At 42.2% G+C, this 26,538-nt stretch overlaps 7 protein-coding genes across 7 annotated transcripts in view; 5 read left to right on the top strand and 2 right to left on the bottom strand.

Moving 5' to 3' along the window:
* Positions 1-1,750, top strand: part of C922_00534 (CMGC/GSK protein kinase) — a gene marked incomplete at both ends in the record, with an annotated part of 2,528 nt that extends 778 nt beyond the window's left edge. Inside the window, 8 exons of the mRNA XM_008816150.1 lie at positions 258-333; positions 494-539; positions 629-729; positions 851-869; positions 1,007-1,076; positions 1,272-1,313; positions 1,442-1,484; positions 1,622-1,750. Of these exons, the coding sequence (XP_008814372.1) occupies positions 258-333; positions 494-539; positions 629-729; positions 851-869; positions 1,007-1,076; positions 1,272-1,313; positions 1,442-1,484; positions 1,622-1,750 (526 nt within the window). The remainder of the gene's footprint in view (positions 1-257; positions 334-493; positions 540-628; positions 730-850; positions 870-1,006; positions 1,077-1,271; positions 1,314-1,441; positions 1,485-1,621) is intronic.
* A 1,007-nt stretch (positions 1,751-2,757) lies between these two features.
* On the bottom strand, positions 2,758-7,028 carry C922_00533 (hypothetical protein; the record flags this gene model as incomplete). The annotated part of the gene is made up of 4 exons (XM_008816149.1): positions 2,758-2,817; positions 2,974-3,135; positions 3,350-3,439; positions 3,555-7,028. 4 exons carry the CDS (start codon positions 7,026-7,028, stop codon positions 2,758-2,760), a joined length of 3,786 nt encoding a protein of 1,261 aa, XP_008814371.1.
* A 3,492-nt stretch (positions 7,029-10,520) lies between these two features.
* C922_00532 (hypothetical protein) lies at positions 10,521-11,684 on the top strand (the record flags this gene model as incomplete). The annotated part of the gene is made up of 1 exon (XM_008816148.1): positions 10,521-11,684. The coding sequence occupies one exon, from the start codon at positions 10,521-10,523 to the stop codon at positions 11,682-11,684; it is 1,164 nt and encodes a 387-aa protein (XP_008814370.1).
* Positions 11,685-11,986: 302 nt separating this feature from the next.
* C922_00531 (tRNA (adenine57-N1/adenine58-N1)-methyltransferase) lies at positions 11,987-12,934 on the bottom strand (the record flags this gene model as incomplete). Its single annotated transcript, XM_008816147.1, has 1 exon — positions 11,987-12,934. One exon carries the CDS (start codon positions 12,932-12,934, stop codon positions 11,987-11,989), a length of 948 nt encoding a protein of 315 aa, XP_008814369.1.
* Positions 12,935-14,471: 1,537 nt separating this feature from the next.
* C922_00530 (CDP-diacylglycerol-inositol 3-phosphatidyltransferase) lies at positions 14,472-15,353 on the top strand (the record flags this gene model as incomplete). The annotated part of the gene is made up of 4 exons (XM_008816146.1): positions 14,472-14,514; positions 14,745-14,879; positions 15,017-15,056; positions 15,254-15,353. The coding sequence occupies 4 exons, from the start codon at positions 14,472-14,474 to the stop codon at positions 15,351-15,353; spliced, it is 318 nt and encodes a 105-aa protein (XP_008814368.1).
* Positions 15,354-17,986: 2,633 nt separating this feature from the next.
* Positions 17,987-18,438, top strand: C922_00529 (hypothetical protein; the record flags this gene model as incomplete). The annotated part of the gene is made up of 2 exons (XM_008816145.1): positions 17,987-18,166; positions 18,331-18,438. The coding sequence occupies 2 exons, from the start codon at positions 17,987-17,989 to the stop codon at positions 18,436-18,438; spliced, it is 288 nt and encodes a 95-aa protein (XP_008814367.1).
* A 4,047-nt stretch (positions 18,439-22,485) lies between these two features.
* C922_00528 (hypothetical protein) lies at positions 22,486-25,065 on the top strand (the record flags this gene model as incomplete). The annotated part of the gene is made up of 5 exons (XM_008816144.1): positions 22,486-22,602; positions 22,669-22,732; positions 22,859-22,981; positions 23,244-23,271; positions 23,958-25,065. The coding sequence occupies 5 exons, from the start codon at positions 22,486-22,488 to the stop codon at positions 25,063-25,065; spliced, it is 1,440 nt and encodes a 479-aa protein (XP_008814366.1).
* Positions 25,066-26,538: the final 1,473 nt, after the last annotated feature.

The following is a 26,538-nucleotide window of genomic DNA, read 5'->3' as shown; positions in this document are numbered from 1 at the left end:
CCGGATCAATCACATTTCGCACAAAAAGGAAAGACGACGATCCAATTGGTCTCATTTTTTCCCCTCATCTCAGGAAAGACCGTATTGCTGCGTCTGACTTAAAAATGATAATATAGTAAGGATCGAATGAGGCCACCCCTTGAATACGTCTTCGCTTCGGCACATGTTAGATGTTCCATCACTGGACGAAACGGCTAGCCGAGTGGTTGACCAAACTGAGGCCACACATGCTTCCCCCTGGACTGCCACCTCATCAGCCAAATATGCAAAGGGATCAAGCACCTACACGAGCACAATTTAGCTCACAGGGATTTGAAGCCGGACAACATTTTGGTAATGGCGCCACAGGAAGGGATCAAAGAAGCGATCTGCGCAGCTGGCAAAAAAAAAAAAAATCGAACAGACGAACAATGGGTGAAAATCAAGACAGACACAACAGTACATCTTCTCCTTTCTTTTTCCAACCCGCCTCTCCCCTCTCTTCTTCCTAAAGATCGATACAGGCATATCCCCATTTAAAGTGGAAATATGCGATTTGGGTAAGCTCAGGAGAAGAAGCACATTTGTCTGCTCTTCCCCCATTTTTGATCCCAATATAATAACCCCCATTTTTTCCCATACTCTGAAGGATCTGCAAAAAAAGTTGAAGAAAGCATCATCTCCATTCCTTACATTTGCTCCAGATGGTACCGGGCGCCTGAGCTGCTATGCGGCTCCATGTATTACACGGTTCGCCTGAATTCTCCATTTTGAAATTTCTTTTTCTGTGCACTCGAAAGTGACTCCATGTGCATTCCCGTACTGATTAACCTCCGCCGCCCTGTTGCACTTCTTCCCCCCCTTTTTGCAGACGGACGTAGACCTATGGTGTTAGTTGCGCTTCAGTCTCATTATGTCTTACGAGATGAGACCCTTTTGCTGTTTGTCTGCATTGCTCTTCTCATTCGTCAGTCAAATTATTTCTTTATCTACTTTATTTATTTCATATTTCACTTCTTCTCTTCAGCCCTGGGATGCATAATTTTCGAACTGATAAACCTCTGCCCCCTGTTCCCCGGGAAGTTCAAAAAGGACGAGTTAGTACTCATGCGAAAGAGGGAGATTGAGGAGTTGCCCGATTGAGGCGTTGCGAAACGGCAAGGTTGCCCATTTTCGAAATGCCTCTTTTTTCTTTAAAAATGATAAGACATGGTTCCTACCAGTTTGAATTAAACCTGTGACATGCCTACCCACTTCTTCCTTCCTCCCCCCTCCGCCTCCTCACGATAAAGCATATCCGAAGAATGTTCACAAATTATAAATTTAATTGAAGTGTTGGGATCCCCTCGAATGTACACCGTCGCGAAAGAGACAGACATTTAGTCGTCACGAAGAATTGATTTTTTCTCAGTGAAATAATCGCTTAAAAAATTTTTCTTTTTTTTTTTTTCTCTCTTTCAAGGAGCTTTTACGAAAGTATAAAGGGCCAAACTAGTAACAGGAATGTAAGAGGCGTCTTTCCGGTTGTGTCTTTGACAGCCACAGCTGCTTCGTGAACTTGGCTACATAGACACTTCTGTGCTTGGCAAGTTTTCCATTTCTTTGCGTCGCCAATTCACCGTGCCCTTTCCCCCTTCCTCAGAATCGTCTCATTAAGGAACTGTGCGGACTGAACATTCGACCTCTGTCCTGGAGCTCCATCCTGGGAGGCATCTTGGAGGAAAGGTTAAAATGGCCAAAGGGAACAGGCGCCCCCAAAATTAATTTGTAACATCACTACGTCATAATGCATGATGTGAGAAGTTTGCAGAGGGGAGAAATGCATTTACACGAAGGGGACGAACTGCAATACGGGAAGACAAAGAAAGAAGGAAACTCCAATGGCACGTTTTTCTTGCCACATGCATTTCCTACGAAAGTTTGCTTCCTAACCGTCATTTGAGCGAGTTAAAATCACGTATCACATAATACCCATTGCAGTGAACGGGAGCTAATTGGCATCGTAGATGGCCTTTTGAAATGGTAAACTTGGTTTGTGTGTCGTTGTACACGCAATATGGTGTATGGGTGTCTTGGCACGGTGCCCTCCACCACCAAAGGTGGATCATAATGTAAGGAATCAGCATGACTGGGATTTCTTTTCCCTTATGAGGCCCTCTTTAATATACCAATTTTTTTCTTTTTTTATTTTAAGGAATCCAAATGAAAGGTTAAAAATTGACGCAGTTTTGAGTAACCCTTACTTCGTTACATGACGAGGATAAACAATTCGGATGCATAAAAGGGGCAAATGAAAAAAGAAGGTAAAAAAGAGGGTAAAAGAAATGGGGGAAAAAATTGTCGTAAGGGTGGCATAGACATAGACGTGGGGAAGCATTATACATATATACAGAATTTGATAAGTTAGCAGAAACGTCTAATTTATGCAACAAACAGGTGTGAAAATATACATAAATGAGTTTTCACTTTTTCACTTTTTCCTTTTTTGTTTTTTTTTTTAATTTCGTAAATTTTTCTACATGAACAGTTCATGCGACAGTGTGGAAAAATTACACTCGGGTTTTATTTGCAAACTCGGAAGCTTCGCAATTTTTTTTTTTTGGTTTGTTGAGGGTGTTCCTTTACGGCTGCGCAGAGGCAGCGTTGTTTATTTCTCTGCGATACGCTTTTCTATGATTGTATGCTGCTTCTGTGTGATCGCTACGTCGCTGCTGTGTTACCGATATGTCACGGCTGCGTGGCCGCTATGTAGCTGCTTGCCCTGCTTCCTCTCCTTTCCTACGCAACAAAATTTGACAAAATTTGTCTGAACTGCTGCTGATTATTCGCGTTGACGGCCTGCGGGAGGGTTAAAAAAGGAAAAAAAAAAAGAAAGAAAATAACACGGCTATAACTATGTGCTATATGTATGTACTATACGCATAGACCGTGTCACTTGCGCGAACGTGGCAATGCGCACGTTTCCGCTGCTGAACTGTGGCTGGTCGCGCTTACCTGTAACAATACGCCGATGTCGTTTCGGTTATTCTTGAAGACTGAAAGTAGCGAATTCTGCAAACAGATTTGAGCGCTCTCCAGAATTTTGTTGGGCAGACAGTTGGCGTTCACTTTAAAGCCGCAGAAGAGTCGGAAGATGTTCATCACCTCTTGGATTATCTGTAATGGGGAAGGGGAAGTGGGGGGGGCGTGAGTGGAGGGGTGCACTCGGGTAAGAGGGCAATCGTGTAGGAGGACAAAGGCGTAAGTGTGCAATCGGGTAACTCTGCACATGCGTGGCGACACTTGCAGATATTCAAATTTGCCGCGCTGCTGCGCGTTTCTAAGGGTCGCCGCGCGGGCGGCGGAGGAAATGTTTGCATGCCTGTATAACCCTCTTATTCTTAGGATCCGAATAATCAAGGGACTTGAGCGTTACACACAGGGTGTCGATGATTTGGACGAGGGGGTATTTACTCAGTACCTGCGGGGGGGGAAGGGAAAAGTACAGCATGGGGTAAGTACAATCGCACAATGGGGTGAGCAAACGGAGAGGAAACTTGGTGAAGGCAGATTCAACCCCTTTACTGGCAGCATACCTCGTGCGCATTCTGCAAAAAAGTGGCATTATTCAGCATGTTGGAAATGGTCTGTGCTGCATAGAGGCAGATATTCAAATCGCAGGTGTTGCCATAATTTAGAGAGACAAGCAAAATGCTAGTAATCGCATCTGGACATTTTGCCTTGACCATTTCTTCATTCGAAAAGGCCTGGCAAAATTCTTTATGTGTTAGGGCAATCAAATCGAGGGAAACAAAATTATGAATTGCTGATGGGATGTTTAAAGATATATTGTACAATATGATGAGGAGTGGCGATAGGACAGAGTTCTGTTCCCTTTGCATTTCCAGCGACTGGACAATTATGCACTTCCAGATATTCAGATGAATCTGAGTAATGTTCTGTATGTAGGGCTTAATAAACGTCTCGTAGGATTTTTCCTTATACGTCGATATGAGGTGGCACACTAGTACGCCCAATTCGTTAAGTTCACTAAATAGATATTTTAGTTCTTCCTGCGAGTCGGCGAAGCAAGTTGAGGGTTCACCTGACGACCCCGCTGCAACAGCTGCAGCAGTTGGATGTGATGATGGCGTCATCATGCTGAAAGAGAGTAATGGGTTTTGATTTTGACTCACTAGAGCTCCTTGTGATGTTCCTATGGCACCGCCAGAAGTACTTCCCCCAGGGGTACTACCCTTCTGCAGTTTGGTCATGATCATACTGTATGATATGTTGTAAAAGTAGGGAAGAATCTTTATGGTGTAATTGAGAGACAGTTCCTTAAACAGGTTAGATAAAATTCGATACGTGTAGAGGACAGAATCCCTAACGATATAATTTTTGTAAAACAATTCTAACGCTTCACTGATGATAATCCCTAACGTGTTGTCTAGATCGTTTATCAACTCATCCGTCATGTTGATATTCACATTTTTGCATAATGCACCGATACATCTGATGACGACACTGCAGGTGAAACTTAGACATAGGATCTCATGCTGTGACTTGGACGAATTTATGTAGACATTTTTTATGTTGGCTAGATTTTCCAGTAGCTTATTTAAGATTCCCTTGAAAAAGAAGATCCTATCTTTATAATTTGGGATCAGTTCTTCATTGATTCTTTCATTTCTCGTGTTCAGATCGATGGAGATGCTCTGCATGGAGGTCGTGCTGTTTAAATTTTTTGCGTCTCCTCCACTGCCACTGTTGGTACTGCCCATTCGGTTAAAGCTTACGTTGGCGTGGCTGCCTCTTCCGCTTTGCATTCCTTGCATTCGTTGCGGTTCCGAAAGGTGAATCAGGTCGTTTGAATCGCCTTTAGCGGGCCTCTTAGCTCGACTATAATCATAGTGCAGTAGGAGCAACCCTGCGATTTCATAAATGTCGTTCTGATCTTCATGGGTGTAATTCACATCCGCGTAGATATATTTGTAGACAGATTTTATGGAGTCTTGGTCAAGGGAAAGCATGTCCGATAGGGAAGCATTCCTGGCATTATTGGTGGCTGCTCCATTTTTGGTACCAACCCGCTGATAAACACATGGGATTTCAAGAAAGCTCTCCAGCATCTGCAGAATTTCCTTCATATAGTTGCATATTACCACAGAATTCACTTTGAGGAATTTTTTAAAAATATGTACCGACTTTTTTACCACCTTATTGTTGCTGCATCTGATCCCATTTGTAATAAAGACATGAAGAGAGTATTCTACGTACTCTGGATTTTTGATGAAAAAAAGGTTCAGCCTTTGGAAAATCTCCATCAGGTTTATGTTTATAAGGCTATTACTGCAGTTGAGAATTTTTCGATTTTTCAGTAACTCCGCGAGGCAGCCAAAGAGTAAGTTATTATACTCCCCATTGTGCATGTCTTGTACCTCTTTGGAGGGATTGCCACTCGCATTGGCGTGTCCCGTTCCTGTGGGTGTTTTGCTTAGACACGTGCTGGACAGTGCACTGGAGGTGGGATCCCTGGGTGTAGTTCCTCCCCCCTGCACGGTGCTCCCTTTGTAGTCACTATAGATAGACGTGGTGATGTAGAAGGCGTAAAGAGTTGACTCTATGGTATTCCACTTCAAATTTTCGAAATTTTCATTCAAGTAAATAATCGCATTCTTAATAATTTCGATGGCTTTCAGCTTATTAAAGAGGATTAATCTCTGGAAGAGTTTTTCGATGTTCTCTCGAAAGGTGTTGAAGGCAATAAAATCTTCGTCCTCCTCATCGTAGAATTCTTCAATGTAGGGTGGGAACTGAAATTTGTTCACCGTGCTGCATATCAGGGTATTAATAAAGAGATTCATTTTGGCCTGTGGGATTTTATACGCATTTGGCGAAGCGGTAAGACTTCCCTGTTGGGTGTTAATCCCTTCCCCAGGGGAGGATGACCCCATTACGGTCTTAAATTTGGTGAAGAGTAGACTGAAGAATTTCTCTACCGTGCTGGCTACGAAAAAGTTATCAATCGCGTATATGTCCAAAGCGTGAGGTAAAATCAGAAACAGCATCTCGGTTCCCTTGTCACATATCTGGTTGTACTTTGCGCAGTTCATCGGATAGTCCTTCATTTTATTAATCTCGTAAATCGATTCTACCAACTCGAGACAGAGGTAGTTTATCAGCTCTCCTTTCTTTAGCATAATCTTTTTGTTCATCTCGTAGGATATGTCCAGAATTTTGGGAATATTTTGCAGCACATAAATGAGGTTTATATTTTCAAGGAATTGAATTTTGTTGACTGGATTCATTCCTTTACGTACCAGTGCGGTTAAGAAGGAGAAGCTCGCCTCTGTCATGGAGTTATTTTGCCCATTAATGCACTGATAAATGGAGGCGAGTATTTTATCATTGACCACGTAGTTGATGTCGATCCAGGTGACATACTTAGAGAGGGTAAAGATGCTAAGTGCACTAATCTCTTCCATGTTTGTACTCATTATAAAATACAAACATTCGATAATGATTGGCAGATCGTTATTTTTAATTGCTTCTTTCAAACTGGTGGCTAGCTGAACCCCTTTTTTAGAATACACGTTGTCTATATATTCTACATCTATCATATTCATTAATTTGAGGAAAAAATTGATATACAAATTTTTTACATTCATGTCGTTATTCACCATGATCAGATTTATCAGGAATTTGAACCCATCATTCATATTGTTTGGGTAAAGAAATTCTATCAAGGAGATGTACAGCTGGATAATCTTGTTCACCACACAGGGGTCGTCATTGGCCGTTGTGTATTTCGTCTGCATATAATTGTACAGGGAATCTTTTACATACAGGAGGTCTTCTCCCTTCAGATCCTTCAGCTTCTCTATGATTACATGGATGCAAAAGAACTTCACCTCTAACCTTTTGCTGTCTACAAACTTGGCAATGCAGTACTTCCAGCTGTCCGTGCTGTTCTGAAAATTCTCGCAGTACTTTTGTGCCTCGCCTTTGCTGATCTGGGCGCACTCATTTCCGTAGAGGCACAGAATCGCCACCTCCAGTTCGTCCATGGTGTAGCGGCGTGGATGTGGCGATGTTTCTATCTTGGTGCGTCTACCCGGGGCTAGAATTCCCCTCGCGCCCCCTTTCGATCGCTCGGGCACCTTCCCCTTTCGACAGATTCGGAACTTCCCCCTTTCTGGAGCCCCGCGCGAAGAAGCCAACCAGTGCGCTGCTAGATAGGCGTCAGCGATGGGTAGCTCCGGCTTGCAAATCGAGCAACACCTTTCGCTTCAATGGGGATGTTTCGTGATCTCAGATGAACCTTCCTTTTGTCTGCGCCGGTCAAAATGGTCAGCGAGGTGGAACCATGGGGAAAAAATTATGCAAGTGCTTAGGTATCTATGTATGCATATATTTATCCTACTCTGTTTACCCTTGTGCTTGCTGGAAATACGCAGTTAGTTTTGCTCGATGGCATTCGCCCCTCAGGGAAGTAACCACTGTGCACTGCTCCTATCTGCCAAATGTGCAGCACAAAAACGGTACAACGGTACAGCTGTTTAGACGGGGGGGATTTATCATACAACCTTGCTCGTCATGCATAACGTGCCTTATTTTGTGCGTTTCTTTTTTTTTTTTTCTTTTTTCCCCCTTTTGTGGGATTTCGTCTCTGGCTTTTGTTGTCAGTCCCACTTAGCTACACAACACTTGCGTCCCACCTGCGCCAATGGGGGATAATTGTTCCGTACGCAAGCGGCGCACGTGCGTTGTGGATGAATTGGCAGGTGCTAACGCGGGTGAGCGCAAGCAGCACGACTCACGGTGGAAAATGGAAGTGGCAAAATGGCAAAAATGTATTGCTACAGCGCGGCTTGCAGTTTTCGCATTAAGTGTGGCCTCGCTGTAACGTTACGCAGCGGTCGCTGAGTTCTAGGTTCGCCCTCGCCCGCAGGGGAATATGCAGGCTGATATGTACAAATGAGTACATACGCCTGTAACATGTGCTCGTGTATCGACTTCCAACATGCGCACATTAATAAGCATGCCGCGTCAACATGAGGCAGCCCACTGAAAAGTGTTCTTCACGCGGAGCTACTTATGTGAATGCATTTTTTTTTGGGGCGCTCTCGAAATGGGGCACGAGTATTTTTAAGAGCCAACGGGGATGCAGAGAGCCTTTTGCAGAGTTTCATTTCACTTGGCTCAGTTGGGTTTGTTGTGTTCGCCTTCGTTGTTTTGATTGTTTTGATTGGTTAACTGGTCGAATGGTTGATTTTCTGGCTATCTCTTTTTTTGGCTTCTTGTTCGTTTTGCAGCTTCTTCGTTTGGCTGCTTGTTTTTTTTTGCTTCTTCGGGTTTGCGGTTTTGTTTCATTTCCTCCGATTCGCCCCTTCCACTTTGCGATGCTCATGCGTTCAATTCATTCTCAACGACAAAATGAACGCGGATGCGTTTCTGCTAAGAAAATTATTTTACTGGAAGGAAAAAAAAAAAAATTACAATGTGATAGGGAGAAAAAAAAAAAGGAAAGAAAAAACGAAAAAAAATGAAAAAAAAAAATGACACTATTCCTGTAACGTTATGCATATATATATAAACACCGGATTTGGTTCGACATTGTGAGGGGAACGAAAAAAAGGCGTCACGGCCCCTCGGCATACACATGTATATGGCTGATGCGAGAAAGGGATTGCCCCATATTATGCGGCGGTGCGCTACGGTCGTGGGTGGGGGGTACATAAAAGGAAGGATATACCGTTAATATGGATACTTATATATATATGCACAGTATACATATGCATACGACATGCATACGATAGGGCTATGTTTTTATGTACGTATTCACATTTTTGTGGCTTTCCCCCCAGTAGCGCACTCCGAGGCGACCCATTTGTCCTCCTCAGATACGCAACGACGCATCTTCAGCTGAACCGATTCATAAATATTTGATCTACAAAAGGGGAAACTCTGGATGTTGTGAAAGGGTTCAACATCGTCGTTGTCGTACCGTTTGGTGCTTACATATGCCAAGCGGGGGCGGCTGCACAATAGCGAATTGTAAGCGCGATATGTGCCATATCTGCGATATATGGGTGCAGGGAGAAAATCATTCCGAAGGGACTCTTTCACTGCGGTTTGCTTTATTCTCTCGCGTGTGAAAAGAAAGATCCATAGTCGTAACTACGTGGACATAGTATATATGCGAAAGGGAAGAAACACCGAGATTTCGTCTACCCGGTGTCGACCTTTTTTTTTTTTCTTTTTTTCTGGTGCCTCTCCACCGTTCCAGAAGCGTAGAATATGGAACAGATCCATAAGCCGCCGCACAAAACGGCCCCGCAAAACAGCGCAAGGGTGTAGGGCCATGCACATGTATCTTTCCCAAGGTTGAAGCGCCCTCGCACGTCGCGCATGTGGCATGTCGGATAAGTTCGTCCGTTTTTTTTTTTATTAATTCCACCTTGTTTGCGCTTTCTCTTCCAGATGACCCATGCCCTAACCTCCCATTGCCACTCCGCCGCGTCGCCACTTTTTTTTAAAAATTTCTGCACACGATGAGTTTTTCACAAGTGGTTCATTTTTGCGCACAGACAAAGCAACGCCATCTTGTCGTCAAATCGGCGAGGGAAGAAGCAAATGGTGAAAATGTCAACTGGTTGGCTACGCACAAATTAGGGGCTCTGCTTGGCAGGTTTAAGCGACCACATCGTGTGGAAGGAAGGCACGTAACGCACTGTCATTAGGGGAAAGGAATTATAACCTGTGCATATGCAGCAGAGTGGCGCAAGTGGACACCCCACTAGGAATGACCATTTGATCAATTCGCGTAAAAAAAAAGATCCCCTATTGGGAAGCGCAAAGGGGCAACTGTGGAAAAATTTTAAGCCGGACAACTGAACTATCAGAATTAAAGTGCGAAAGGGGGGGCGCTTCAGAAGGTTAGTTTGGGAAGTGAAAAAAAAAAAAAAAAAGAATTTATACACATGGATGAGCAGAGATACACCCATACGTTTAACCGTATGTAGGTGGAAACGCATTGCGGAGAGGGCCTGGGACTGAACATTTCCACGCATTCATTATTCAAACAAAGGGAATGTAAAAGGAAGCGGCGAATGAAGGAAGCGGCGAATGAAGGAAGCGGCGAATGAAGGAAGCAGCAACTGAAGGAAGCAGCAACTGAAGGAAGCAGCAAATGAAGGAACCACCTTGACTTGGCAACTTTTGGCTCATCGCTTTTTCTACTTTTCAGTCAGCCATTATGCGGAGTAAGTACCCCGGCAAGGGATACGATCGGCATGAAAAACCACGCACTTGTGTATCTGTTTATCTGGTCAATTTGAAGGCTCACATGAGGAGAGCTACATGAGAGCTTCCTCACTAATCGAGATTTATCACACTATTTTGAGTTTACCCCCCCTTCCACTGCGTTGTGTGCAGCTTATTTTGTGAAGTTTTTTCTTTTTTTTTTCCTTGCGTGGATGCTCTGGCAACGTTAGGAGGGTAATTTCCCCTCTCCTACGTAGCACCTCTACAGAGTGGTGCATGTCAATCGGCCGCTAATGTGGCGAGAAGCGTGCGAGGACGACGCGGAGGAGTTCGAAAAGCTGTGCGCGTTGGAGGAGCGAGTGGAGAAGGAGCTGTGTGTCCTGGAAAAGCTCATTGAAACGACAAAGGGAAACATAGAACAGCTGAATGATTATATAGACAGAAAATACAAAGAAATAAAGACGCTGGCAAGTAAGAAGCCAACAAGGATCAATTGGGAAAAGGCACAAGGGAGAACACACATGTCGATGTTTTACCAAAAAGAACATGGATTTCCTCCATCCAATGAAGACGCATTGAAGATTACTGAATTTCAAATGAATGTAGCGAATTATCGGAAGAAGTATGAATATAAAAAAAGCGAATGGACCAAAAGAGAAATTGGGCTTCTTTTCGAGGTAGTGGAGAAAACGTGCAAAAGGCATGCAACAAGATATTTAATCGATCCAAACTTAGCCTACGATGTGAAAGTGGAGAAGAGAAGAGAGATCGAAGATAGTAAGGATGTCAAAAATTTACTCTCCAAAATTAAATTCCATTTTGATGCATTTCAGAGGTTATCCACAGCAGGGGGGGGGAGGGTTACTGATTGCCCCTCGGGTGCACCTCCAGATGGAATAACCAGCTTCGCCGATTTTTCAACTCATTTTTGGAACGAAGTCGCGGCAAATTTAACCAAGACGCAGACAGGAAGGGAGTGTCAGAAGACGTGGCTCTACCACTGCTGCTTTGAAGATCCAAAACAGAAGAAATGGCACCAGGAAGAGAAGGAAAATCTGTTAAGTTTGTCCAAACAGTATCAAAACAGAGAGTGGACTAGCATAGCAAGAGCATTAAACACAAATCGAAGTCCCCTCTCCTGTTTTATGGAATTTATAAGGCTGACAAAAATGTATGGACAGTGTGAAGAAAGAGTCAAACTGGAAAGAATAGGATTTAACATTCTGGAGGACATCCAATTGCAGATATTGGTGTCTATCCTTGGTGATAAAAATTGGAATGAAGTGAAGCTGCACATGGAGAATCTGAACTCAAATATGAAGCGCGTTCAAATGAGAAGGGGCTTCAACCCTTGTGGGGGGGAGAAAGAAAAACGGGTCAAGAAACAGCTCAGTGACGAAATATCCTACAAGAGGCGGTATCTGCGCTTGGTTCGCGGGCGACGCGACCTGCACTGATGTAGGTGCGGCACGGGCCCTCTTTCCCCTCTACGGATTTTTTTTTTCGTGTTTACCATTTTGCGGCTGGCGGTGCGGCTCCTGCTGCCACTATGAAGATACATCTCGTGAGAACTTTAAAATGGCCCTACGGTCAGGTAAATACAAATGAGTCACGTGGAAGAGACGCAGCGGGAGGCGTCAAATGGGATGAGCGTTATTCCCCGCGCCGCCATGCCTATTATTGCCCGCCCCGCCATGCGTATTATTCCCCTCGCTTCCATCCGTATCGACTCAGCACGTAACTTCCAACCGAGTAACCGCTACAGACCCTTCAGCTGAATTTCGATCTGCTCGTTCTCATCGCTAAGCTGCTTCTTGGAAAAGATCAAATACCCGGTATGCGTCTTGTTCTCCTTCTGGCGGAGTCTAAACATTGGGTTTGCTCCTTCCAGCGGGGAGTGGCGGTTCTTCGCCTCATCCAAAGGGTCACTCGTTGGAGTAGCCCCCTCGAAGTTGACATGGCTGTCCCGCTTCGAGCCAGACGCGGCCCCTTTATTGCGAATAATCTCCCATGACTTGTTTACCAGCTCGTAGGTAACAATCTCGCAGAAGTCATTCTCTTCTAATGCTTCAATAATTTTGTAGACCTGCTCAATGCAGGGAAGAAATATGACGAAAACGCCTCTTTCTTTGAGGACTTCCTTAACGTTAGGGACACAAAGCCATGGATTGGGCATGTCGAGAAAGACAGAATCTATTTCCCCCGGTTTAAACTCTCCAAAGGAATCATTTATGACATCTCTGTGGTGAAATTTAATATTATTTCTCACATTTTCGAAATGGGAGAATTCGTTTCGTACTTCTTCATAACGTTCTTCATTATATTCAAACGTGTGAATGATCCCTTTTGGCAAAACACAACTGGCCAGTGCGTAAGTTAGACAACCTGTGCCTGTTCCAGCTTCAATTATTTTTTTATTAGGAAGAGCATTACACAATAGGCAGATAAAAGATATATCATGTTCATACAATGTTTGTGTTTTTTTCTTCAAACTTAGGGCAATAAATTCGGGGGTTCTTTTCAATACATAAATATAATTTCTACTGGCAGTATCGTATATTCTGTTACCATACTTCTTTCCTATTACGTCTTTATGTAGAAAGGTGCCTTTTTTGTTTGTCAAGACTCCATCCCTTGTGAGTTTCACCAAATCAATGTTCTCCTCATCCGTGTAGAGAATCACGCTGTGGTTCTCCTTTACCAGCATGTTGGAGGGATCACTGGGTTTAGTAATTTTTATTAAGATGTTACCTCATAAGAAGGGGAAAGTATACACGTTTGTTATGCCAATGGACGGGATCGTCTCTTGGGGGGGTTCTACGCATCGGTTCGTGGGCACCTCAACTGTTCGTCACTGTTCCTCCCTTCAGCTGCGATGGGTAGCTGCGATCCTGCGAATGGGGCTCCAACGCGGCGTGCTGCATCCCGTTTGTCTCATTTCGTCGCATGAAGGGGAGCATCCCCTCTTCACGTGGCAACTGTAAGGGGTTATTTCTGCCTCCTCGTGCTCGTGGGACTGTGTTGCTATCTCAAAGGGGGGAGGGCAGCTGGACGAAGAAGAAATTTCCCCTTTTCTGCAATTTTTATTTATCGCATGATTGTTATCAAGGAAGGAACTCTCGCCGAAGTGCAATCAAAAATGAGCGCCCTTGTTTCAGAATGTTCTTTTTTTTCTTTTTTTTTGGTGAATAATTTTCCCTACATAAGGGAAGCACATGCGATTACGCAGCCCAGGAATGCATTTTAAATATCACAACGTTTTTTAACGTACTAAGGTGGAGAGAAGTTTTCAAAGGGGGGGGAGTGCGGATAAGGAAGAAGGCCCAGATAAACTTTTTATGCATTGAGAATTCGCAAGTGAATGCTCCTGTGCATCGGCACAATTACACGCCTCTGGTTAAACGTATACGAAGAAGTCTCCGCGGAAGGGGGAAGAACACACGCAACAGGAACAGAAGAAGCGGGGAAGCCGACATGGAGAAGCCGAAACGGAGAACCTGAATCTGCGAAGCGGAAGCACCAAGTCGAAGCTGAAGACTGTTAGTGCGCCCCTCCGACTCGATTAAAAATTCCTGCCAAGTGTAAAAAAAGATGGCCGTGCACTTTGAACAAATTTGTTTTTTCTCCTTTTACCGTTCTTATAATTTTCTTTTTTAAAAGTAAAAGGGGGTCACAAAATAGGATGTATTTCGCATCACACAGTATACAATTCGCAATTTGCAACTCGCAATTTGCAACTCGCAGTTTTGCCATTTCATTTGTTCGCCACAATCAGTGGGGGAGATACATCCTTGTTCGAAGTTTTTGTAGTTGTTTTTTTTTTTTTTTCGTTTTTTCGTCTGTTTTATTAACATTTGCCAACTAGTTAACAGATAAAGCATCTTTTCTTCTCCCTCCTTCTTTTCTTCCTTTTTTGTGGCACACCATGTAATTCGACGGGTGAGAAATATGTACGCAAATTTTCGTACGGTGAGAATGCCTCTGATCATCACGTCGTTACATGAAAAACCCTCCTCCTGTGTGTTTGTAAACAGCACAAGTATGCAGAAGATTCCGAAATATTAGTACTTCATTTAAGTTACGTGTCGATTGTTCTAAATTCTCAATGCGACGAGTTGGGTTGACTGCTACATGAGAAGACAGAAAAAAAAAAAAAAAAAAAAAAAAGCTGAGCCGCTCCCCGCAGAACTTCACACATTCGAATAAATCAACCCGCTTAACCGAAAACTCAACGCTTTTTTAAAATGAAAAAGCTAAGTGTGTATTTCTACATACCGAATATCATTGGTTAGCTGAGACACCTGTATACGTGCGCTCCTGTGTGGGTGCACAAGAATGGGCACTGCACCGTTATGGAACTGTTACGTTTACTCGTTCAGACGAGCACAGCACAGAATAGGTCTGCGCATGCCGTTGTTCTTACTCTGTTTTCTTGCCCGTAAGGCATTTTTATGCTTATGGATCCATGCAACGACTCATTCGCATCCACCTTTTCACCTCCCCCAATTTTTCCAAAGGCTACATCCGAGTGATACTAGCTCTGTGGGGGTTCATGATATGTCGGAAGAACTTAATTCTGTTTGCCGTTCTTTACGGCACGAGCCAATTGCTAGATGCCTTCGATGGGTGGACGGCGAGGAAGTTTAATCAAAGTGGGTGCAGCTAGAGGGAAAGAAGAGGCGCGCCCGGCGTGGAGCAAGAGTGCCCACATACGTATCTACATGTGTGCATACGCATGTGTGTATCCATTTATGCATATTCATGCATGTGCACATATTATTTCCCACAGCCTCCGTCTTCGGCCAAATATTAGATCAAATCACGGACAGGTAGGCCTACCGTTTTGGGTTCCCACAGCGAGATAGCCATTATTTTCACTTTTCGAAAAAAAGGAGAAGAATAAATGGCTCACTCTGTGCAGTATTGTAGAGAATCAGGACGCGACTATAAAATCTGCACTAGCTCTGTGCAATCACCCAGTGTACTTTTTTTTTCCTTTTTCTTCCCCTCTTGTGCGTCACTTTAGACTGTCTACAACCCTGCTGTACCTCCTCAATGGAAACGCCTACGATGAGTACATTATTGGTAAGCTATCCGAAGCGAACGTGAGGAGCGAAACTGCCTAGGAATTGGACGGAGTTAACACAACAGTAGCAGGAGGGGAAAGTCGCAGTGGCCGCGTTACTTGACCGTACAAAGAATCTGTCGTTGTTGTGTCCCTATGGGGATGCGTTCCATCTTATGTGGATGAACTAAATGATGCTTTCCTTTTTTTTTTTTTTTTTTTTTTCTTCTCCTCGCAGCGATAGGATTAATCATGATTGCCGACATAGCAGGGCACTACTTTCACTCATCATCGTAAGGAGGAAACTATTTTGAGTCCCTTCAAAATGCTTCAGTGCACGTACATGTGTGCGCGTACGCCCCATGGCAAATTCGCCCCCTCCTTTTCAGATGCGCCATAGCAGGAAATAAAACACACAAGAAAATCGAGAAGGGCAACCGGCTGCTGAAGCTGTACTACGAGTGGCAGGGTATGCGCACAATCGGGCACAGCACACATACGCGCGCGTATGAATACGCACACAGATATGTACGCATGTACGTATGCATGTACATACGTATGCGCATATGAACATACCTATGGACACACCTTTGCCCCTCCGCGCAGTCGTCATGGTCATTTGTATCATCGCGTATGAGTCCTTCTGGTTTTCCGCCTACGTGTTTAAGGTCACGCCCCCAAATGACGTCCTCCACAGAATAGGTAAGTTAAGAAAGGGGAAAAGATAAGGGAGGACGGAAGTATGGCACAACCAGAAGCGGGAATTCTAGCGTCTGTGTGATTTCTGCGAGTAGCGCGTTTTTCCTCATTTGGTTTTGTTTGCCTTGCCTCTGTTATCCATTTTGTGGCTCATATTTATTTCGTTACTTTGCTATTTTGTTATTCTTTGATTTTATTATTTTATTTATTTCTTTTTTCTTGTCAGCCCACTATGCCCTATTATGTTCCTCCCCCCTGGCGGCATTTAAAATGGTACACAAATTGAGAGAAGCTGAAATTGAGTCCAGCAGTCATGTGTCGCGTTAGGTTCAAACACCTGTGCGACCGTGCTTGCCCCCCGCTTTTATTTCTATGCATGTATGTGTTGTGCGCTTGATCTCCTTTGTGTGTCTTTGGCAAACCGCATTCGCGCACACAAAAATGCGAATGTAAAAAGGCAGATCATTTCATATGTGAGTAACACACACGGACATCCCCTTCTTTTTGGCTAGTTCACGAACATCTCGCAGGGAATACACGGCGTAAAATGCCTAGTAGATATGGACAATAAAAGGAAATGAATGAGAGAATGGCACCAAAGTTTTTTCACCTTATAGTTGTGCAGTGTATGTGTGTTAATTCATTTAATAGTTTTTTTATTTATTTATGGATTTTTTTTTTTTTTTGCAACACGATTACAACGTTTTTGTTTATTATTCTTTTTTTTTCTCTCTCTTTCACCCTTTTCAATCTTGTTGCTAGTAAAATGATACATTTTGATGTGATCAGATGAGGCAAAAAAAATAAAAAGTAATTATAGTGTACACAATTTGAAAAGGGGGAAAAGAACACGGTGTAAGAAAATTAATCAAAAAAAGAGAGTGATATATGTAATTGCATATACCTTTTTACCCACGTTTTGGAATTACATCTTTTATTCATGCGTTATATGGATGTGTTTAAGCTGTACACAAAAGTGTGTATGTTTGTATCACGTGAGTATATTATTCCGTATGTATATGGTGCATATATGCTAAGCGTATGTGCCACGTAATATGTACTATTTTGCGTTCGTTTGCAAACCTTTGGCATATCGCTGCATGCCCCTGCAACTCCGCAGAGGCATTTTTGCTGCACCTATGTAATAGCAGCACAAACAAGTACAGCAACCTTTTTTTTTGAAACTAAAAAAGTATTGAAAAAATAAATTAGCAAACAGGTGTAAAAAATGACGAAAACCTCGTAGGGCAACAAAACATATTTTATATACTTATGACGCAGCGCTTAACGAAACAAAAGAATAAATAACAAACTAACGAACTAAACAAACACCCTCTATTTTATCTGTCATTTCGTTTGTTATGATATATTCTTCCTGCGTGTGAAAAGAAAAAAGGAAGATTTGAAAGAATTCTTTTTTTTTTAAATTTGAAACAAATTTTAATTTACATCAGGTGGTGCAATTTGCGGTACCATTGTACATTAATTATTTTTCGTAGTTATTTTTTTTTTTTTCCTTTTCCTTTTTTACCATTTTAAAGGTAGCGGGCGCAATAAAATACGCAATAAGAATTCATTATTTATACTAAAACGTTTGTACGTACATATACCATGTTGCATACAACATTTTAAAACTAAAAATTATTTCAATTTTAGGAGAGTTTGTGTTACCTTTTTTTTAATTTAAACAAAGCAAAAAAAAAGAAAAAAAAAAAGAAAAACCGTCTTCATATTTGTGCGAGGGGAATTAGAAAAGTACTTCCAACAGTTAAGAAAACATTATTTTAATATTAAGGTGATTAAAACGATAGTATAGTATACTTTCTTAACCCTTCTCAGTAGATTTGCATATTTATATCTATGCTGAATTGTTACATTTCGGAAGCAGCCTCAGCGTCAAAGATCGATTTACAATTTTAATTCTCATAGTTAGATAGCTATATATAAAATAGCTGAAAATACCTGTATATTAAGAAAAAAGAAAGAAACAAACAAATGGCTAGCTCGTCGGAGGATCTTAAGGAAATAATTAATTTGAAGGATGCCTTCAATATGAGCCTTCTAAACAGGGATAATACCTTACAAATTAATAATGAGAAGGATGACGAGTGTTTTCCTCATGCGATTCTGATGGACCGCAAGAGCATCGACCTGTTTAATATGGATTTGACAAAGGTAACTGCGTGGGGCACACACAACCGGCTGTAACATATGCGCATCCAATCCTATTGAATGCCCATTGGCTTGCACCGCGTGCAGGCCATTACTGCGCGAGTGAATAAATCGGAAAAATTGTCAACTCTATTTTTTTTTTTTTGTCCTTCCTTTTTACTCCTTAGTACCAAAAAAGCGAGTACCAAAGAATTTTTAATTTGAACTCACGGCGACTTACTGACGAACCCAAATTCACCTCTGAACCTTCGGCGAATGAAAAATCATTGGTATGAATTCAGCCTCACCTCCTTTTTTTTTTTTTTAAACTGCGTGTTCGTGAAAAATTCTCCCGCGCAGGATTACATTTCCCATCTTTCCCTTTCGTCTATGTTTTATAATCCAAATTGTTTTCTTTTGGACGTTGCAGGATCTTGAAGATACGGAAAAAAAAAAAAAAAAGGAGAATAGCACTTTAATGCCTCGAATTTCTACCGTTTTGAGTTTCTTTTTGCCCATTATAGGTTTGCTAAAAGGAGAAAAAAGAATAAAATATATCCATATGCATATGTATAGCTGCCACTTCTTTCATTCTAATACGCGGTAGCACCTGCAATGTTCCCAGATTGGGGAGGTATACGTCCGCCCACAGGTGTGCACGCCATTTATTACGTATTTTCCATTAATGCCCCTCTCCCCCTTTTTTTTTTTTTTTTTTTCCTAGGCTGCATCTCCTATTTGTTTAGTTTAAAATATGACGAATCTTCGCCAAGACGTAAATATGCCAATCGGGCGCTGTGTGTTGGCAGCGCCTTGAACGTCATTTACTCGTTTGCCATCTGTTCCTTGTTGGGACACTACGTTTATCAGTATAACTCTGACGACTTCTATGGATATACATATTAGTTTGATGTGTGCATTTGTGAATGCGCATGCAAAAGTACGTGCGCACGGGCGTAAACAGGCGTGTTTATCAAGCTCGTGGATCCCACATTTGGAGTCCAATAATTCGTCGTGCGAACACTCCCTTTTGCAGTACTCAAGCGCTGCCCTTTTTTTAGTAGTTTTTTCCATCATGAGCGTATTTATATCCGTTTGGGACGGTTCACTGGGAATGTGCATTTGTCAATTTTAATTTTAAATAGGATTTAATTTCCTATATTCTGCTCACTCAACGTACTGTACTCATGCCGCTTACCCCGTTTATGCTGCTTACTCTGCTGACTAGGCTCACTTTGCTATATTTCGCTTATTTTGGATATTCTCTTCATTTTGCCACGTTTGCCATAGTGCTACATTTTGTTTATTTTCCCATCCTCTTCATTCATTTCGTTTTAATTTAACTTAATTAACCTATATATATTTCATTTTAATTAATTTATTTTAAGTACATTTTTGTAGCGGCGTAGCTCGCACAGGCTAGCTAAAAGGATGCTTAAGCGATTGCATAAAATAAAAAAAATAATAAATAAAAAAAAGGTACAAATAGCCTGAACAGGTCATGTCTTTTTTTCAACTGCGCGATTATTTCTCGGACAGGGCTATATTGAAGCGTAGAAGGAAAAAGGGGGCGAACAGAACAAAGACGTTAAGTGGCGCAGTAAAGCATCATACACACCGCGGCGTAGCAGACTATTTCAGTTACTTCCTGTTGTTCTCTGCAAAAGGATGTTTTGATCTGCCCACACAATTCTTTTAGCAGGTGTATTCACCACCATTTAATTGCATAACTGGAGTATGTATTTACCAGTATGGCGAAACGGTATGTCATATTTATGTACATGCTTTTTTGCAAACACGAAACATAGTGTCCTGCTTTCTTGCATGCGCAGAAAAGAGGCCTTTCACATATCCATGTTTTTGTTCGAATCATTTCGCTTAGTAGCGCTTATGGCAAATTTTAATAAATTTTCTTAAATTTGTTAAATTTTCTTACGTTTTGTCAAAAATTGCTAAATTTTTTTAAAACGTTCTCCTTAAATTTGTTTGGTCAAATGGGAGATAACATCTTTTCAGTCTCCACACGGATATGCATGGTGTGGTAGTGGCACAAAATATAATGGGCCTATTTTTGAAAACTTTTTTTTTCCGCTAAATAATTTGACGGAACGGTAAAGAGATGCCATTGATGGCAAAATACACCATTGCACTTAAAATTTGGTGAAACAAAAATGCTATATTGAATTTTGACCAGCGTGCAAAATGACGATGTTGTTTTACATGTTGTCCCCGTACGCAAGTATATTTACGTAACCATTTGCACGTTAGCAGGTTAAGCTTAAAGAAAATTCCCCACACCTTGATATAGGTAAATATTTTTATTTCAAGGGAAACGCAACAGAAGAAGTTATCCCCCTTTTTCGTTCTACATATAAGCGGTATATGCAACTCTTCCTTTGAAAGGCTTCCAAGGGGGTTATGGGGGGAGAGTTGTGTGCCTGCGGCACGTTGCCTCCATGATCAGAGTCATGTCTCAATAATATATATATAACTATATATTCGCTCCGGGAACACTTGGTAAAATAGGCAGCTGGGAAATCTGTATGTCTTTCTTCATTTAGTTAACCTAGCCCTCATGGAGGCAAGAGAAACACAATATGGTGCGAGGATCTACCATCCTTTTAGCGCATACGTTTCGTTATCTATGTGTACATATACACATATGCACGGCAGGGGGGAAGCGGTTCATTTGAGAATATCTCTGTTGTGAATATGTCCATGATATGGTCCCTGCGAAAAAAAGTACGCCATATGTAAATGGGGCCACATTTTATGCATTCCTTTTCCGTTGATTTTTTTTTTTTTTTTTCTTAACAATTATATATCCTACAGAAGTTGATTTACATATTTTCCCTTCTTAACAACACAGCGCTGGGATATCTTTTTTCCCTCCTTGTTTCTCCTTTATATTGACCCCATTTAGGGAATTTTTTATTTTCAATATATATGCCGCCGCATTAGCGCATAAGCCAGGGGGACAATATGATGCCCATGGGTAAGTATGTTGTAACAATTTTATTTTTATTCTTTTTTGCGCGAATGTTTTGCGAAACTTACGTTCAACACAACAAACAGCGCGATTGGCGCCATTCAAATGGGTGAAAAAGAAAGGGACATATAATCATGCGTGGCGAGGCACATGGTTTGTATAATGCGATTGCTTCGTGCAGCAGGGGAGCTATTATGTATATTTTCCAGGTCATATGCATAGGAAGGCTTACGTGTCCCTTAGGGGATAATGAAAATTATGTCCACACGAGGGCTAAGTATGCGTCACTTATTCATAACGCGTGTGTAAGAATGTACGTATTTATGACGTATTTACGTATCTTCGTATGTATTTGGGTCACCAAGGGTCAAATTACTTGCTGTGGATAACTTCCGCCAGTGCGCTATATGCGAAAAAAAGTAGTGACGATGGAAGGCGCCCAAAAAAAAAAGGAAAAAAAAACGTTGGTAAAATTATGTTCTGCATATTTAATTCGATTTTTCTTTTTTTTCTTTTTTCCTTCCTTTTTTTTTTTTTCTTCTGTATTAAAAAAAATTAAAAAAAGGCTATCTGTTTTATGTGAGTTATACAATTTTTCCACGTCATTTTTTTTTCTTTTTTTTAAAAACATTTCGTAATGAACATTTTAAGGAGTAATTAATTTTATATATTTATGCTGCCGTTACCATACGAAAACGAAGCTGGAGAGTCGTGTTTTATGTGAAGCGCAAACTCGTGTGATACGCGTATATGCATGAAGCAAACAATTTGTATTTGTAACTCATCGCACTGAGAAGTGTTTTGCATACGTTTGTATAATTACATAGATTTATGTACTTTACATACGTTCGAACGTGCGTCCCTCCCAGGGTACATATATTTAATACCAACCTTTTGTTAGCGCAACAAAACGGAAGAAAAACAAAAAGAAGAAGGAGAGAAGGTTTCTGATGCCATGCCCCCCAACCAGCCAAACAGCCAAGTAAATATCGTTATGTCATGAAAGCCCATTTGAAGATCCTTTTTAAATAGAAGTAAAGATTATTTATGCGCGCCTACATGGTTCTGCGGCGTGCAACGAGTTTTCGTGAGTTTTGTTTCTTTTCCGTTTGTTTGGAGCCAAGCGTCAGAGCATTCCCTGAGAACCTTGCGTCACGTGGTTGAAATGGTGTGCACCCCGGCGTTGTGCTGATCGATCGAATGTGGCGCGAATCAGTTCCTATGAGTCGTTGAGCCTGCGTAAACTGTGCGTATCAGCATCATCGCACGCGTGTGAATGGGATCGGCGTAACGGCACGCAAACAGTAGACTCCATATATAACACATCGGATGGTGTAAAGCGACGTGGCGTAGAATGATAGAACAGTGTTCCCTTTTGAATAACGTCGTTTGTGTTATGGCGAAAAACGTTGGCATCGGACGGAAAGGGAGCGTGGTTGATTTGGGGCAGCATGGAAGGTTTACTACCCATGTTTGATCCTTTTTATATGCACATTGGTTGTAATCATGTTTCTATTTTTTTTTTCTTCTCATGTAGGCATTAACTATGAGGGGCAACTATCTCCGAGATGGATATAAAAATCAGTACCGATATGCAAATGGTAGGAATGACCTCTGCATTATGAGTGCGCGTGGACGTGGCGCAAGAAGGGTGCATATAAAAGTGGACTTAACTCTCCACCATTGCTCTGCCATACATATCGCATTATAATCTACCACCCCTTCAGGATCAGATGGGAACAACAAAATGCAAAACAACTACAACAATAGGAGGAATTTCTATCAGAAAAAAAATCCGAACAAAGACCGAGATAAAGGAATAACATTCTGCCCTCACTACACTCTAAGGGGTTAAGAAATTTGTTGTTACTGTCCGAATAGCACTCCTTCGTCATCTCTATTCGCTCGATATGTGGGAGCATTTCTCAGATACGTAGCTCGACGTGTTCTCGGTGACCCCCCTGCCACTGCTGCATTGGGGTTATGAGTCCCGTGGGAAGCTTGCCATATGAAGATTTCGTTCGCACTCTTCCTCCCCGTGCTGACTTTATTTATTCATTTCACTGCCCTCCCCCCCCCGCTCCTCGCGTTTCGCGCATTTCTCCATTTCAGGACTGTGCCGTTTTTCGGACGACTGCAAGTAATCCATTTGTTTGCATGAAACGTGTGTGCGTGGTGTGCTGCTTCTCGTTGCGTATCTGCCGTGGGTGTGTTCGTGTGCATGGCCAAAAAGGAAGAAAGAAAAAAATGAAAAAAAAATGAAGAAAATGTGCGAAAAGGATGAGAAAAGAAAAGGTGCAAAAAATGAGAAAAAAAATGTTCTAAAAGAATGAGAAAAAAAAAGGTGCGAAAAAATTGCGAAAAAATCGCCAAAAAAGACAACTGAAAAATGAAAAGAATAAAGAGCAAACGGTGCACTACCTACAACCGCTAGTGCATCCATCTCATATATCGATTTCGTCCACCGTGAAGGCCCTTTTTTTTTCCGACCCCCCATTCTGTATCAATCTGTTCATATACGAGGCATGTGCGTGCCCGCATAACCAGTTTATTATGATGGCGAGGCAATTTTTTTGATACACTTTGGTGACGATAATTTGTTGGCCACTTCTGTGTGTGGATGATTTGGTAGAAAGTTTGTCCCGTTTCGGCCTCTTCGCCCCTTTTGCCCCTTTTTTCACACCGACACCCCACAGCAGAGGCAGACGAAGAAGCCCACACAGTCCTTTGTTATCAACCCCATTTACCATTCCTCCCCCCCCCTTTTTTTTTCCTCCGAATTGGTGACACCCCCCCCCCATGTCCCACTTTCTTCCATTCTGCCAGAAATTTGCACAACTTAAAATTAGTCGACACGTTTTCTTTGCAACGATCCTACATCGATTGCGCAATAATAGTACACGGGCCGAACAACGAGATATACCTCTTCACGTCGATTTCTCCATACACAATAAACGTATGGATCTTCGTTCCCGGAGAAGGATCGAAGGAGCTGGACATAAAGCATTTGAAAAAGATCGAGTTTGAACTAACCCCAGAGGAAGAGGAATACGGAGATGACAAAGTAAAAGGCAATAAAAAAATGAAGAAGAGGAAGAAAAGGGTTCTATCCTTACTATACGCGGAAGAGTGCATTTTCGCAGGCCTGGATAATGGATTAATCAAAATTATGCACCTTCCTTCTTCCGATTCTTCGACACTCTATGCGCACACAGACTCTATATACAGCATCGTCTGCATCGATGGCATTATAATATCATCCAGCATAAATGGGGAAGTCAAATTTTGGAAGTACCAGGAGTCATACCTGAGCTTTGTGACTATAAAGAAAATTGAAACAAAAACGAAGATCTTCAAAATGATCGAAATTATTTCCTCCAAATGTGCTTCAGGCAATGTTAACAGCAATGGTAACGTGGAGGAAAATAAATTCAACCGAACATTGTGGGTCTGTGGTGACAACATAACGATTATTAGCCTCTTGAATTTAGAAATAGTAAATGTAGTCAGATGCAAGTACGGCAGTGTCGTCTCAGTGATGCAGTACGAAGCTAATGTCATCACGGCCATGAGTGAGGGGAAAATATTGGCATTCAGTCTTCGAGGCGATAACCACTTCGAAATGAATACTCTGCCTATCTTCTGCATGGCCGGTCTGACCAATCATAAGAATGTCCCCATACTTATTTACGGCTCCAGCAAAGCGTTATACACTTTTTCGCTGCCCGAGTTTAATCCCTATGGATATTTGAAGGATCGCGAATCCATGACTCTGAAATTTAACATTAACGACCCCGACTTTATTCTGCCGCTCTCCGGGCCCTACTTCATCGTGCTGTTTTCTAATGGTACTGATTTTGGCCACACGGCCTTAGGAGAGGAGGGAAGCATCCGCCTCATGCGAGCGATGCAGCAATGCGGAGCCGCTCACTAACTTTGGTAGATTCCTAACATATGTCTGTGTCCATCTGCTGCTGATCGGCATGTTTACACGTTAACTCTGCTGCCTCTTTTGCGCCACCACGTTACTGACAGCGACCCCAATTTTGCTTTACCCCCCCTGCAGCTGGAAACGCGAAAGTGTGGAAATGGGAATCAAAGGATTAATTGCTCTTTTTAAGTAGAACCAGAGCAGGGAACATGGCGAAGAAGAGGAAGAAGACGAGGAAGAAGCGAATGAAGAGGAAGGAGTCCCATTTTGACAAAGTCTCTTCTTTTCCTTTGCTTCTCCATCCCCGGCACATGCGGCATTTTTCCCCTGTTTAGGTGTGTGCACCTGCCTGATTGCACATCAGTTGCTACTCAGATACCGTTGTCCTTGCAAGTCGCCCAAGTTGGGTTATTAACGAAGCGCTGCGCACGCCCCGTGGTTTACGGGAGGACTGTGTTACGGGGCGACTGTGTTACATGTTTGGAGTTTTCCCCCTTGTGCACACGAGCTCCATGTTTTTTTTTTTGAAAAATTATAATTAGCCCTTTTTTTAAACAGTTCATTTTATCACCTGTTTTTACCCTACTCCTCAGTTGTACCATTTAATTGTGTTGACATGTGAAAGTATATTTTTTTTCTCTTCCATTTATGCGTGCACGAGCCGGCACACAGATATGCACAGTTACATGGCTGCAGCGCGAGGGCAGCCTTTATTTTCCACCCGGGAAGAGGAAGAAGAAGAAGAAAAAAAAAAAAAAACACAAAAATGTAGAAAAGCGTGGGTGGCTTTTCCACTGAGCGAATTGTTCTTTTCGCTATATTTTCGTTTACCTCTTTTTTTTTTTTCACTACACTCCACAGCATAAGCTCTTTTTAGCTAAAGAGTTCCGCGAAATGCCCATGCGTACGATGCGCCGTTTTAATGTCCCCTTTTTTAATGCAAATGAGCCACCACATAGCGCTGCCAAATTGTACATACATGTACGTAGACGCGCTCATGTAAAGATGCACCATATGTTTACACACACATGCATGGACATATCTGTGCTTTTTTCAGACCCGTGCGCATTTCTGAGGCCCGTGCGCATTTCTGAGGCCCGTGCGCATTTCTGAGGCCCGTGCGCATTTCTGAGATCCGTGCGCATTTTTGAGGCCCATGTGCATTTGTGAGGCCCATGTGCATTTTTGAGGCCCCTGTGCAGTCTCGTGTGCCCTGTTGTAGTTGCAGCTACGGTGGCCTCTGCACAATTTTTATAATTCATTTTTTTTTTTATTTTTAAAAAAGGCAAGCTTATAATCATGCACCCAAGTTATGCCAAAAAATGCTTAATGCACCAATTTTCAGTGTTTTGGTAAATTTCGAAAAACTCAGACGAACATGTATATCCCCCCGACCCGATTTAAATCGCCTTGCGGCATATGTCGCACTCTGGACGGAACAGTGGTCCCTATTGGAAGGGTGACCCCTATTCGAAG

This window comes from Plasmodium inui (genome assembly GCF_000524495.1).
Source record: "Plasmodium inui San Antonio 1 unplaced genomic scaffold supercont1.2, whole genome shotgun sequence".
In the NCBI taxonomy this organism is placed as follows: Eukaryota; Apicomplexa; class Aconoidasida; order Haemosporida; family Plasmodiidae; genus Plasmodium; species Plasmodium inui.
This window is presented reverse-complemented; position numbering and strand designations above follow the sequence as displayed.